General features: G+C 31.0%; 1 protein-coding gene across 1 annotated transcript in view; it reads right to left on the bottom strand.

Annotated features, from left to right (window-relative positions):
- LOC126746587 (uncharacterized) overlaps window positions 1-14,602 on the bottom strand; it is a 41,320-nt gene extending 26,718 nt beyond the window's left edge. Inside the window, exons 1-10 of the mRNA XM_050454895.1 lie at window positions 14,492-14,602; window positions 12,179-12,487; window positions 11,869-12,123; window positions 11,633-11,818; window positions 11,306-11,572; window positions 11,046-11,258; window positions 5,551-5,728; window positions 5,333-5,489; window positions 5,007-5,023; window positions 4,114-4,202 (exon numbers count right to left, since the gene is read on the bottom strand). Coding sequence (XP_050310852.1) covers window positions 4,114-4,202; window positions 5,007-5,023; window positions 5,333-5,489; window positions 5,551-5,728; window positions 11,046-11,258; window positions 11,306-11,572; window positions 11,633-11,818; window positions 11,869-12,123; window positions 12,179-12,487; window positions 14,492-14,521 — 1,701 coding nt within the window. The 5' untranslated portion in view covers window positions 14,522-14,602. The remainder of the gene's footprint in view (window positions 1-4,113; window positions 4,203-5,006; window positions 5,024-5,332; window positions 5,490-5,550; window positions 5,729-11,045; window positions 11,259-11,305; window positions 11,573-11,632; window positions 11,819-11,868; window positions 12,124-12,178; window positions 12,488-14,491) is intronic.
- Between the last annotated feature and the right edge of the window lie 565 nt (window positions 14,603-15,167).

The raw sequence follows: 15,167 nt of genomic DNA on the forward strand, positions 1-15,167 counted from the left end.
GTAGACATGCGACTTAACATAACCCCAAAGAAAATAATCTAATGGCGTTAAGTCGCACGAACGAGCTGGCCAGTTTACAGGTCCATTCTTTGAAATTATTTGTTGCTCGAATGTCTCTTGCAGTAAATTTTGTTTGGCGCGCTGTATGGCACGTGGCACCGTCTTGCCGAAACCACATTTCTGCAACGCCTGCAACGGCTTCTAAGTGAGGCACAAAAAAGTTGGTTATTATGTTTCTGTATCGCTCACCGTTTACTGTAACGTTCTGACCATCAGCATTTCTGAAGACATAAGGACCAATGATTGCACCGTCCCATAAAGCGCACCAAACGGTTAGTTTTTCTGGATGTAACGGTTTTTGGCAAATAGCTCGTGGGATCTCATCCCCCCAAATTCGGCAATTCTGCTTGTTTACATAGCCACTTAACCAAAAGTGTGCTTCATCACTGAACAAAATTTTCATATGAAATCGTGGATCAACAGCAATCTTTCCTTCCACCGATTCAGCTAATGTACGGCGCAAAACATGATCCTGGGGTTTCAACTGCTGGACAAGTTGAATTTTATATGCTTGCAATCCGAGATGTTTGCGCAAAATTTTCCATAAAGTGGATGGACATAAGTTCACTTGTTGAGAACGACGTTGAATTGACACATTTGGATCATTATCAACACTATGCTGCACAGCAGCTATCGCTTGTTGCGTGCACACTGTACGGCGTCTTACGGGATGCGTATTGTCGACTAGAGTAAAAGTATTGCGAAAACGATCAACAGTTTCTCGAATTAATTTCTCTGAAGGACGATTATGAGCACCATAAGACTCACGTAATGCCCGATGTGTTTCTCGAATAGAACCATGCCTTTCAAAATAAATTTGAACAATTTGGAAACGTTGCTCCGGCGTGAGTCTGTTTATGATGAATTGCCAAACTAAACTAATCTAAAAATAACCCAGAACTGTCAGGTCAGCTGTCATAAAAAACAGTATTACCAAATGAAAGTTCTCCGCCTCTAAAAAAAAAAACTCCCTTTAGATAAATGAAAAAATTATCAATAAAGAATATTCCACATTTAGTGATGAAGTGTGACCTGAGGAAGTCAGCAACCAGGCAATCCAGACAGCAACAACGACTAAAGAAGTCACTGTTATCTCCCAAATCTAGGAACATGGAAAATCTAAAGAGGAAAACTACACGTTCGGGAAAGAGAGATCTCTAGAGAAAACGGATCAGTATGCCAAATCTCAGGGAGTTAATGATACTGGAAGAAATTGAATTGAATTCTTGGCTAATAAGGAGTACACCTAATATGTAAAAAGCCAGGAGGCCATCAGCTATAGATTAATTATTTAACTCCAAACCAGTTAAACTTTATTTTATCCAGGGATATCCGTTAATACCTGAACACTCAGACAACGAAGTGAAAGTTGAATATAAAAAACTAAAAAGAGTAATTTCGAATATACCACAAAAGCCCGTCTTAATTGTAACGGGCGATTTTAATACCAAAAACGATGAGCACATAAGAAATAATATAGGAAAATATGAACTAGATGAAACTAAAGTCTAGTCTTACCATAAAAATAAAAACTTTGATGCTTTTTAAGCCTAGTCGAAAATTACCCACATCAAATCAAACGTGACAAGCAATTTATATATGGATAGTGTCTGGTGTCTGGAGCTATAAAACCACGTAATATAGAAAAAGCAATGGATGATAAAAAGAGTTTGAAGAGAGAGTTATTGAGAATGCAATTTATCTAATAGATAGTCCAAAGAGAGTAATCCTAGCCAAAACTATTATATAATGCAGACTGGTCATTGCACGTAACCCAACCATAAAACTTACTTGAATATCTAAAGCCTCTGCAACATTTTCGGGTAATGAACTGAAATTATTAAACTTCTTGATCTCTCCTATTGCCACATATGCTTTTGAGACGTGGACTTTAGAAAGGGCCAATCGAAAAATAATAGATGCTTTTAAAATATGGGCCTACAGAAGGATGCTATGAATATCATATACAAAAGATCGTACTAAAGTTTCAATTCTTAAGAGACTAAAAATTACCATAAGTAAAAAAACTTTTCTTACAGCTCAAACAGGGAAATATAGAGAAAGAGACAGATATTTAGTGTTTGCAAATGTTGAACAATATTTAGTATTAGTATTAGTGTTCACCTACTATTAACAATCAGAATCGCAACTATGGCAGTGCAAATTGAGTAAAAATACTCTTTCTCTGAAGAATCATTCGAAACTGTCTTTTTTTCGATTTTTCAGACATTCGACTGATTTATTCTTCTTCTAGCGGATTTTCTTGGGAGTTCAATGAGTATCGCCGATTCCCTTTCTCCTGAATCCTAATCATGGTGTTTCATTACTCAGTCTTAGGTTAGACATTTTATCTATACTTATAAGAAAAGTGACTTTAAAAGTGAACTGAAGAAAAAGAATGAAAAGTTGAATTTTAAATTTAAAGCTGAATTTTATTTTCTATAATGATATTGAAAACATCGGGAATACCAGCTGTACTCCCGGAATAACACAAGTATGCACACTCTACGTCTCTGGAGACACGTAGAAGGTCAGCGAATCTTCCAGAATTATGGTCACCCTAGTATATAAGGAGCCGCATCGCCCCGCTCTTTATATACTTGGCTGACCATGGGTGGCACTTGACAGTCCCGTTCAGTTCGAAATATAGGTACAATATTTAAATTAGTTTGTTACTTTAGTGCATCGAGTATTTTAATTCATACCTATCAGTCAGTAAAAACACTACACTATCTTTAAGTTTTGACAATATTAACTAAACATTATTAATTTAATTTGGTTTTATGCATGTTTTATCTTTAATGTAGCTTCAAGCTATTTTTATTTTATTAAATGTTTATATGGTGTTTGTTGAATATTTTAAAAATAAACACATTAATTTTAGAATTTTAAATAAGAAATAAAATTTTAAATTCATATTTAGGCAAATGTTATTAGTTTTTATGAAAATAGTGTAACATTGTAACTATAGATAGATACTAATAAAAACTGTTTTTTATGCAGAAGAGTTGTAATGTATCATTTTTTACCTAGTTCTAAAGAAAATAAATTACAGTGAAAAAAACATATTGTATAATATTAATTATTGTTTTAATAAATTAAGTATTAAAATTTTGTTTTTTTTTTAGTTTGACATAAACTCGAACACAAATAATTTTTTTATCTAGATTTATGGAAAATATATAAAATAAATGGTAAAAAAATTGAACTAAAGTAATAAATGTAAAAAATAACTAAGATGTTTAAAAAGTATGATCTTACCTAAGAAAGTTTTGATTTAATATACGACCAAAATTATCAATAATCTAAATATTATGAACTATTTTTAATAGCAAATGTTCTAAATTCTTTTGCAATAACAAAAAAAATCATACTATTTGATTAGCTAATAAGTGATGTAAATTTATATTATTAAGTTTAACTTTTATTTAAATAAGTGCCATTTATTGACATTATACTTATAAAAATGTAAATTATAATTTTTATTTATTTGTTTACTAATTATTGATAAAAAAATACAACAATAATAAATCGTTGCATAGTTAAAATTAAAATAACTTTTTAGATAACGAAATAATTAAACCTAAGAATGTTATCCATGATTTAGCATTAAAAAAAATTGATAATTTAAGATTCACTAAGAGAAAATGTTTGAAAAAAAGTTTTAAATAAATTATAAATAAAATAAAAAGATAATTAATATTATTTAAAAAAATATTTATATTATTAATTAATAAAAAAATATAGCTTAACCCGAATAATTAAGTTTCTATACATCTAAATATTAATAATACATATTCCTGGTCCTCAGATTAATATTTGTTTGAATTTTATTAAAGTTAGAGAATTTTTTAAAATAAATTCTACGCACTATTAAGCAAAAGTACAATAACACATAAAGAAAACTCTTAAAATAATACTATATAAACTTTTTCAACAACCAAATATGAGAAATTCAAAATAATCAATGACGGACAAAATTGTATTCAATAAAACTTTAAGTATAAAATTTGTATTAATCCAGCACGAGTAAATAGAATTTTTGTATCATACCAGTTTTTCCTTAATATCCTTATCACTTATCATCATTTTTTCCACGAACATCATCACTATACGACGTCTTAAAATAAAAATATTCATACCTAAAAAAGAGCTTTTATCGTTTAATTTTGTAACACAAGGACATCGTATACATTAAAATACAAGTTCTGCAACAATTCGGTCAGGTTAATATTTTTTTGTTTTCTTTAGAGTTAAAATAATCAGGTTACGTATTATTTATGTTTTTCTTACTAAATGCAGACAACTTATTTAGACAAAGATTCAATAATTTAATTCTTATTTTATAAGACTTGCAGTAAAGAACTAGATTTGCAGTATTAAATATCCTTAAAAGCAAAGAGTTTATACAGCGACAACTTATAGATTTTTTTTAAATAGGATTTTTCTGCGTTCCAATAAGGGAAAAATCAGTTAATATTTGCAGAAGTTTCTTGGAAAATATTACGACATTCTTAAATTTTTTTAAAGTTTCCTTATTGTACAATAGGCACTTAAATATATGTGAATTTTTCATTAATAATTTAAAAAAATTTACCTAATCGTCAGGCTAATCCATAGAGGTCAAAACGTCTCCTAAGAAAAAAACTCATATAGAATATTATTTACGTTACATTACCTTCCAATTATTTTATAAGAAAACTGTATTGCTAAACGACAGACCATAGATCATGGTGATAGTACTATATAATGCAGAGGAATTGATGCTCACATACTGTGCTGAGACTAGTAGCACTCACTTATTTGATAATACTACAGTAATTATTTAAAAGAATGGCTGGAATAGTGTGTGAAAAAAAATCAATAAAATAAAATAATCAAAACCTAACTTTCTATTATCTATTTTACACGAAAAAAAATAATTCAGTAAGTCTTTACTATTTCACCAACTAAGACTACTAAGCTAATAAAATACATTAAAAATGTATTCATTTGCAGTGTCGTGGTTTACAAATTTTGAAGCTAGATTCAAAAACCTAAATGGCCATTGCATCTTTTTTTCTAATCTATTTATTCGAATCATTTATTGTATGACTAGTGAAACTATGATATATTTCCTTCACTTGAGCACTACTGAGGCCAGTACTTAACTGATTTCTAAATTAAAAATGAACTTCAAAGGAAAAAAATGTAAACTTAATAATTTCCTTATACTTTTTTAAAAACATAATTATTTATTATCTAAACTAGTGAGTCTAAAAATAGTCTATACTAAGCCAACTTTTGTACTTGTTTGTCTAACAATTTTATGTAAAGAAGTATATCATCAGCAATCTTTTGAACTTCTTCTTGAGAATTAACCAGGGACTTCTCAATCAGTATTCCGATTTGAAATTTCTCGTCATAACTAATTATTGCAATAGAAATACCTACAAAAATATATGAATTTTCCAAATAGATCCATTATTTAAGGTTTTAATAAAGTCTTACCGATTCCTTGTGCAATGGGTGCAAAAGGAATGACTTTTTCAAAATATCCATCTTTCGTTTTTAAAACCGTACTACCAGGTACATTGGTTAGGACATAGGTATGCGAAGTCCATCCGAAAAGTATTTTAAGAATTTGTATTGGCATTTGAAGCATGTTTCGCATTAAAAATGCCACGAGCTGTAAGAGAGATATCTAATATTATATCTTAAGATTGTCTCACTCTCCTTAACATATGTCTCAAAAATATCTTGTAGATCTTACAAAAAAGCTTCTAGTCTTAAAATGAAGATCTTGCGATCAGCATGAATTTACTTGCTAACCTACTTAGCAGATATACAATATATTTAAATTAATTCTAAAAATGTAATAAAATTTTAAAATCGGCGTTTGTTGCAAGGGTAACGACTCAAGCTAATAATGATTCAAAAAATTTTTTCTCTCTGTCAGTAAATTTAGTCTAGTAAGTAAACTTAGACTTTAGTTTATTTTGAAAATCATTAGTCACTTATTAGATTAATTCATTCTGAACTTCGTCAATGCTTATCTGTTTAATAATTTTTGAGGTACCTTCTTAAATTATTTCAACATACTTTAATTTTTTGCTGAGTCACAAGTTTCATTTTCACTGAAGTTTACTCCTGAATATTTTCAACTGTTTGCTGATGTATACATTTATTATTTTCAAATATAATTTCCTTAATACCTTCTATTAAAAAAGATTGTAAAAAAAATAAAAATTAAAAATTGTTGGTATGGAAAGACCAAGTTTATTAAAACGTGCTTCTAAGAACATAAGATAACCTCAAACATAAAAGATGCTCCGGGATGAACCACAAATTCATAACAAATTGGCTTAGAACACTAACAAAATGAAAAGCAAGCACTAGTATAAAAAAAGGACTTAATTCTTAACCCGTAATGTGAAAATTTTAACATAATTCGAAACATATGGTCTATTGGACCAGAACACATAAAAATTTAAAATAAAAATGACAGTATGATTCAAAGACATTATCATTCTAAATATTGGGCGACCTAGAGAATCTTTAGAAAATAGTTCAAGCATATTGTCATGTAAAGATTTCTTAATTAAAGATAGTATGAAAAGTCCAAGCTTGGCCTTTAGCTGGACTATATCAGTGTTTCTGAAACTTGACTTATTGAAATTGGACAAATTTTCTCTCACAAAAGTAATTTCTATATTTGCCCATGCTACAATTTCTTAAAGTTCACTCATTACGTACTAAATAATTTCAAATATCTTATTTTGTCGAGTTATTTCCTAGAGTCCTGCCATATACCGTTAGCCCTGGAAACCCTTTGATAATATTATATTTTCGAGTTTTTGTTTTTCTGAGAGACTCTCTCACTTACTACTAAAAACCACCGTTTTTTCCTGTAATATGTTCATTTCTGCTTGTAAGGAATTATCAGATCTAGTTTGTTGTTGATTATTCAGAGGTTTATCTAGTTCTAAAAGTTCACTGTCTGAACCCACTTTTTAATTGCTGGAGTGTTCACTTTCTTAAATACTATACTCTAGATCTTCGTCCGAACTACCTATAACATCTTCAGCCTTTTGATCAGATAAGTATAAATCTTCATTCTCGAAACGCAGCATTGTTTGTATTTTCTCAGCAAAATCTGGGCCAGCCAGGCTTATGCATTTGCTCCGATCCAGTGGTACGGATCGGACCAGGCCTATCCATCCTTCCTTTAAAATTAAAGATTATTAGTAAGAAGTTCGGTATTTTATACGCAAAACACAAAATACCTTATTTTTTGTTAGCATGCAATATGTTACAATTGGTCTGAGAGATTTTTTATAAAAACAACGTAATTCATAATAAATCGCGTCTTAGACCTGTATGTTTTGAAACTTGTCCTTAATGTGACGCAACTGCTACAAAAGTCAAAATGGTACTAAAACACTATGCTTAGCATCGGCTAGTGGGAAGGTATGGGGAAGGATATGCACCTAGAGCCCACAGTGTTGTTCTAATTAGTAGAAAATCTATGTGGTTGGTCTACTAGACCAATATTAGGGGTAAAGAGTTAATTAATTGATCATGTTAAAAAACTATACAGTTTCAAAAATGACAAAAGAGTTGGTCGAGGTAATAACTTACAATAAACAGATAAAGAACTCCATATAACCCACAAAGACTTCAGTTTGCTGAAAAATGCAAAAGGTAGCATAAAACTTTAAAAAAAAGTCGAATAAGATCAAGTAATAGTAAGAACCTGATAAAGGAAAAGGCAAACTTTAAAATATGTTGGAGAAACCTTGACACATAGAACTAGAAATAAGTATTTGTGGTTAAGAAAAAAGGATAATAGTAAAAGTTGCAATCGCGGTACTTCAAAGTTTAGAAAATGATAGAAGAGTTCATCCTCAATAAATAGCTATATAGTGGTCGCTGCTGCACCTAAGCCTCCCATAAACATTTTTATCTCTCTCTATCCCGTGCTGCATTTATTCAGTTCGTGTGAATGCTTTTCAGATCGTCTAATCATCTAGTGGATAGTCTGCCTCTGCCGCTAAGTGCCGCTAATCTCTTAGTATCGATTTAATTATTTTGATCGTACAGTTCCTGGTGGCCTTACCCAGTTCCATTTTAGATTCGATATTCTTATGATGGCATCCGTAATTCTACTTTTTCTCACCTCCGCGTTTAGAACCCTACCTCTCAGAAAGACCTAACGTAGCTTTTTCCATGCTCCTCTGTATTCACAGTACTTCGGCTCCATATGTTTACACAGGCAGAACACATTGAAGATAGACCCTTCTTTTTTAATATACAGGCATATTAGATTTTGAAGTTGCAGCTTAGTTTTTCAAAAACTACCTAGGCGAGACCTATTCTTCTTTCCTATCGAATTTTATGGCCCAGGTAATTATAGATTCATACTTGCTCATGATTCAAGCTGTTTACTTTAAAATTTTTATTAATGACTAGTTTTCTCATGATCTGGGTCTTGCTGATGTTGTTATTTAGCTCAGCTTCTTTGAATCCTAGTTCCAGCTCCTTTAGCGTCTCTTTTGCTTCATCGAATTTATCTGCAACTAATTCCAGGTCATTGGTGAAGTGAGGATTTATTAGATTTTCGATTTTAGTACGCTTAAACCTGTACTCCAAAAGATTAGTGAATAATTTGGGAGAGATAACATCACCTTGTCGCACATCTTCAGCATCATTTTGAAGTCAAGAATACCTTCGTGGACTCTAATGATACTTCTTGCAAATACGCTCGATAAGTTTGGTGTAACGATTGTCGATTCTACAATCTGCGAAGGCTTGGAGCATCCTACAATGGTGTACTATATGAAAAGTCCATAAAGAGGAGCACCAAAAGTTTATTTAACTTTATGTCATTTTCTATAAACATTTTCAGTGTGTGGAAGTCATATGTGGTGCCATAGCTCCTACAAAATCCTGCCTGTTCGTTTGACTGGTTTAAAGTCTCAAATTTCGTTGTTAGCCTAATAATTCTCATGAAAAGTTGACAAATTTGGAAGTAAGCCGATTAGCCTATAGTCACAAATAAAATATAGCAGGATGCAAAAAGGCGGCGATTTGGCGATTCCATTTGCGCTGCTCGCACCAATCCATTTACCAATTCAAACTGTCTTATGAAAAAGATCGCGAGCACCAGTTTTAAAAATATTTCTATATGTATGTAGGTAGGTAAAATGAATATTAGAGTTTAGAGTTAAACACTTAGTTAAGCACAAAATAAGCTTCAGTCAGTCTTAGTAATAAGTTATTTACTTACAATTGTAGTCATTTAGTAATTTACTATCAGGTCAGATCACAAGAGTTGTCGTTAGCAACAGGAAACTATCGCCACAATTGAGCTTTACCTTTAATTAACAGGCTTTATCAAGAGACCTAACTTCACTAGCTTGACTAAGAGCATATATGACAGGTAAGAGCATGGAATGGTATGGAATTTACCATTCATTACCATTACCATTTCACGAGATAATCCGCACTCATCATTAACAGTAATAACAATCATAACCAAAATAACACACTACCAAAAAATTCAATTCCCAAATAGAAGGTAAATATTGGGAAAAACATCGTTAATCCACTAAATGCAAAAAAAAAGTCGTTCACTGCCTAGAATTATAACTCAAATGGTCAACTCGATCTAGAGTCATCTCGTGACAGGAGTGGTAACCTATTTCCAAGACCCATAAATCAAGGAAAAAAATTCAATTTATTATTTGTTAACTATCCATGCCGTTTGCTTAATTAATTTGCCTGGTCTTTTGAAAAACCTAAGAGTGACTTTTTTCACTAGCTTTATTGCAACAGTAAAGATAACTACATTTATACACAATCAATTTAAAAAAATCTTTATTTACCTATGCACTAACCTGCGATTAGATATTATACGCAATACACGCTTGCGGTCACTGGCTATGTACTATGCGACAAGACGTCCCGACCCGTACTATGCGACGAGACGCCGACGTCTTTGAAGAGTCGTGACTTAAAGATGTTTTGAAATCGGTAGTTTCGCATCTGGTTTTATTTAATCTGTGCTATAGTTTTATATTTGGGCGTTATCATCTTTCTCATAGAGTAATCTTATGATAGCCCTATCCCATTGCTCAGGCGCTGTAGTATTTCTGAGACAATCATTGAATAGTTTGCACACTATTGTTAGTTGTGCTGTTCCTCTCATTTTGATATTTTCAATGCTAACTCCGTCGTCTCAAGATATTTTGAATTTCGTCTAGTGTGATATCTGGGATGTCCTCTGATCCTTGATTTTCTATTTTGGGTTGGGTTCACCCTGCAGGAAACTGACTACACTCTGACGTCAGAATTATAACGGAATAACTGTTAAAATAAGAGCTGAGAAAATAAAATTCTTTCTTTTAAGGACCTGCAAAGACCAGTGTGTTAAGGTAAAGGCTAAAGTTCCCGTTTATGAAGTAGAGGAGTTCGTTGAAATAAATCTCACATTGAATAGTCTTCTTCAAACTTAAAATTTTGATTTCAGATTTGCTGAAGATTGCAAAAGGTAAATCCAGCAATCAGCGAGATATATTATAGTCAAGGAATATTAGTCATTCCACAGGGAATAGAAATATGACTGTGCGCAGTAACACCATGGAAACTGAAGAAACATAATAAATATATAAATATTGCTTCAAGAAATACTCGCTTCCTCAACTTTTTAGCAGACTTAATCAGTATAAATTTATGATATATCAAGTCTTCATAAAAAGAATATCAGTCTATTCAAATCTAGAAATTGATATAGTTTATTTAAAATTTACATGGACATGAGTATGAATGATATTTTACAACTGAGCTGGACTTAGTAAAAAGTAAAAGAATCAAAATTGACATAATCAAAAAAAAATAGAAATTCATTGTGAGCTATAGATGGGTCCTTTGTTTATACATCTTAGTTTATACTTTGTTTGTACTCGTACTCTTTTGTTAATTGCAATTTTTCTTTTAATACTCACCAGTCCATCTGCCTGTCGCATTTGCTTATTCCATGCATTTGAAACATTTTTTAAAGCTTCCACTAAAGTCGTAGATCCATAGATCATAGGTAACTCAAATGCGTTTCCTCCAGTTTTATTTCTGAGTTCTATGGGCTTGGATAAATCTACATCTGGATAATCCAGTAAAACCGCTATTGCTCCAGATATATATTCCGGAATCGGAAAGTTATTCTGGAAAAACGGTTCAAATATTTTACAAAAATGGCTTGAATGCTTACCCTCTTAAAATAATGTGACAGGCTTGCTGCAATAGCTGTACAAACTACACAACTGAATTTGGTTTTTGTTTTATTTTTAATATTTTTCACCAGCGGTATACATTCTGTTTTGCGTTCACTAGTCCAGGCACACAATTTTTCACCAGTATAGTTAGTTCCATGTAGAGCATTTATATCATTTGGCTTTAGTTGGTTGGTTTCGATAATTCTTCCGAACGATATAAATAAAATTTCCAAATAGAGTGTGGCTAACTTAAAAAATCTTGCCTGAAATCAGAATCCTTAATAAGGAATAAAAATTGCTCAAATGTTGACAAAATTAATTACTATTAAGTCCAAGAAGCTTTTACTCATTTTTTTATTAGTCTGATTGCCAAGCAATTTCTGAAAAATTTCTTTATTATAGTTTTCATTTGAATTCTCTGCATATAGTTGAATGAACAAAGATACTAATGAGGTTCCGTCAGCAATTGAGTGATGAAATCTTGAAATTACTGGGTAGCAGTATCCTTCCTAGAAAATTCCATAATACATTATGAGCCTCAGTAATCTGCAAAAGTTACATTTGATTTGAATTTAATGGGGTAAAGAACCACATGTATATCCCAAAGGAGAGATCCATTTTTTGCAAAGTCCTTAGCCATTACTTTGCCTGCATAGCTTTTTAAATAATTCTCGGTAAAATCTTCGTTATTTTCAATATTTATTGCTTTTACTACATCATTTACATTACATTCATTCTTAATCGTATAAAAATAGCCTAGAAATTGATGAACTGTACTTGTTAGTTTAGGGTAATGATCTGGATGATCAAAAATCTAAAAAAGTAAGAGTTTAAAAAAAAATATTTTTTTAAGTTTATGTTATGCATACCTTTTTCTGTAAAATCTCTTTAATTCTCTCTAACATATTAACCTCCTTATTAGTCCGAGAAAATGTAATAACGGTAATACAGCATTGCGATTTATCAGTTACCAAGAATGGTAAGTCTTCATTTGCAACTAAACCTCCATAGTTTTGTTCGTATTTAAATTTTAAATAAATGTCTACAGTTTTTCGAAAAAAGGAGAAAATAATCGCTTGGGCCGTAAAAAGGAAACATGATAAAGCGCTCAAAAGTAAAGTCAAAAATATGTTTGATATTTGCCGATGTTGCGTTTGGACTTTTGCAGAGGAAAAATCCTAAAAGGAAAAAAAATTAGTTAAAATCTAATTTAATTAGTGTTAATTAAACATGAGTTATAGACTACTCAGTTTATGTTTAATATTATAGCTACACTTTTTGCTTGTTTTCATTGTGCTTTTGTAAGAGCACTACAGGTCTCTTTAATACAGTACTGAGCACAACAGAAGAACCAAACAACTAACTAACGTGTACAATAGTCTTTACCTTAAAAAACAACCGAATACTTCAGTGCAATAACCCTAATAAATACAATAATGAAGCGATTTACAGGGACAGCTAAAGGACAGACTATAGAAACACATTGCAAACAAAAAAGACTAACATGGATTTAAAAAAAGTAGTTCGACCATTGATGCCAAATTCATTACCAAACAAATATAAGAAAAGGCCATAAAATATGAAACACTGGCATTTATCACCTAAAGCACTTGACAACCAGGCTCAAAATTTTAAAGGAAAAAGTTACCCAGAGCATCACGGAAGCAATATTGTGTACTTGTGATATGTATTTCGCACTTTTTATATACCCTCTTTTGGATGATTTTTAGGAAGGCCTTAAGTAGGTAGCTCATAAGGCTTCAAATTCTGTATTCATTCCACTTGTTTGCATTTGGTTTCTTTGGTGAGAAATGTCGTTATTTTAACTCGCTCTGGGGGATTTTTCTAGTATTTTAGATGCTACTACTTATTTTTGTGAGCTATTTTATTCCATTAAGATCTAATAACTTTAATAAATCTGAGTAGAAGTTTTAGGTCCTGTTGTTTTGCCATTTTTGTTTCTCCTTATAGCAGCTCTTAGTTTATCGGTCTTGATTAAAGGTCTAGTTATACAGTCTGTCATTGTATCGTTTATCCTTAAATATTTCCTCTAGATATTTTAGCCAAGGATTCTTTCTTTATTCTTCATCTATTTTTAAGTTTTCTTAAGTATTAAGCAGACGCCCAACTTGTTTAATTTAATCTCTCTGGTTTCTCACTATGTGGTCTAAAGTATTTTAAGGTAATTTCTAGGTAAACGGTCTTCTTGGAGGATGTTAAAAAAATATGTTGGTGACTGTAAACTGTTCGTCCATTGCCAAATCAATCAGTCATCCTCTACGTTTATTGCGCTTTCTGAGTCCGATAAGGAATCATCGCTAAAAAACTACTCATCTGTAAGCTCGTAACTGAAGATAGGCTTTTAGAGCAGGTGATGCAATTTAAATACCTGAAAATAAATATGTCTAGCCACCACGATTTGACAAATGACATAACAAAGCAGTGGTAATGTTAGGCTTCCTAAGAAAAGTTAGATGAGTCTATCAATACATGAGAATAAACAGCAAAACTAGGATATACAAAGTATACGTAAAAGCCGTGATGACCTAGATAAATAGAGTCGTTAAGTCAATATCAAAAAACACGGAAACGTTAAGACGGTAATGCTGAAAATCTTTATTTCGAAAATTCCTTTGATCTCAATCACAAGAAGAAGAAAAACAAGGCAAAAAGGAAAAATTAAAATATATGTAAGATAATAGATTAAAGCTCTCTCCAAAAACTATAATTTAATTAATTCAAAAATAAAAAAGGCCTACGATAAAATCTTTGCAAAATAATTAAAAAAACATAAACTTACATTTGGCTATTGTAGTCGATGGTAGTTAATTTGTAACATTTGGTAAAATAGGTATTTGGTAACGATCTTATGGTTCAAAATATTTTTAGTATTGCAGCATTGTCGCTTGAATATTTAAAAATTCAAAAATCGTAAGATTTACAGGAAAATTCATTTATAATATCAAAATTGATATAACCGCTAAAAATAATTTAAATCGTTAGATCACCAAAAATTACCCTGTAACAAAACCAAATTTTTACAAAAACATAATTTATCTTTCGTAAACGTCTTTACATTATAACACCATCAATCACCATAGATGCACTATATTATAATATATCCAACTTATGAAATTTTAAAAAAATCCAATATATAATGAAGCAATTGAATTGATACATACCAATTTTTCAATAATATCCGTATCGCACATAATATGAGTTTTACAAGCATCTATACACAGCAATTTTTAAAATTAAAATAATGGTTCGCAAAAACGTCTATCATTAAATTTCGTGACGCAAGGATGATGAATGCATCAAATACAAGTTTTACAACATTTTAATCAGTTTTGATCTATGGTTTTCTATGTTTTGTGAAAGGAACCAATCCTGTTTACTTGCAAAAATTTAAAAATATTTTGTAGTTAAAAGCTATACCAAAAAAGCTTCATTTGTATAAATAATTTTGTGTTTTTCAATAAAATAGTCTGCACTAAAAATAAAATTATAATACATTGAAAAATATAATGAATATTAAAAAAGTAACTAAAAATAATTTCGGTAATAAAAAGAGAAAATCAATATAATTTATTGGCAAATATCTTATCTAGCCTCAACTATCTTAGATTATTCTCAGATATTTATTGTATGTATGTACAAGGCAAGTAAGCGAGGTAAACGGTTGTATCTATGGACCTGTATATCTGGCAATAATCGAATTTTTTCCTATTAATATAAAAGTGGTCATAAGAAAATTTTGGAAATTATTATTAGGATCCGTTTAATAAAAACATCTTTTTTCCGAAAACTGATATATTATCTTATAGTTTTGATTTAGACACTTTAGGGCCAAACGCT

This window comes from Anthonomus grandis, chromosome 17, assembly GCF_022605725.1.
Source record: "Anthonomus grandis grandis chromosome 17, icAntGran1.3, whole genome shotgun sequence".
In the NCBI taxonomy this organism is placed as follows: Eukaryota; Metazoa; Arthropoda; class Insecta; order Coleoptera; family Curculionidae; genus Anthonomus; species Anthonomus grandis.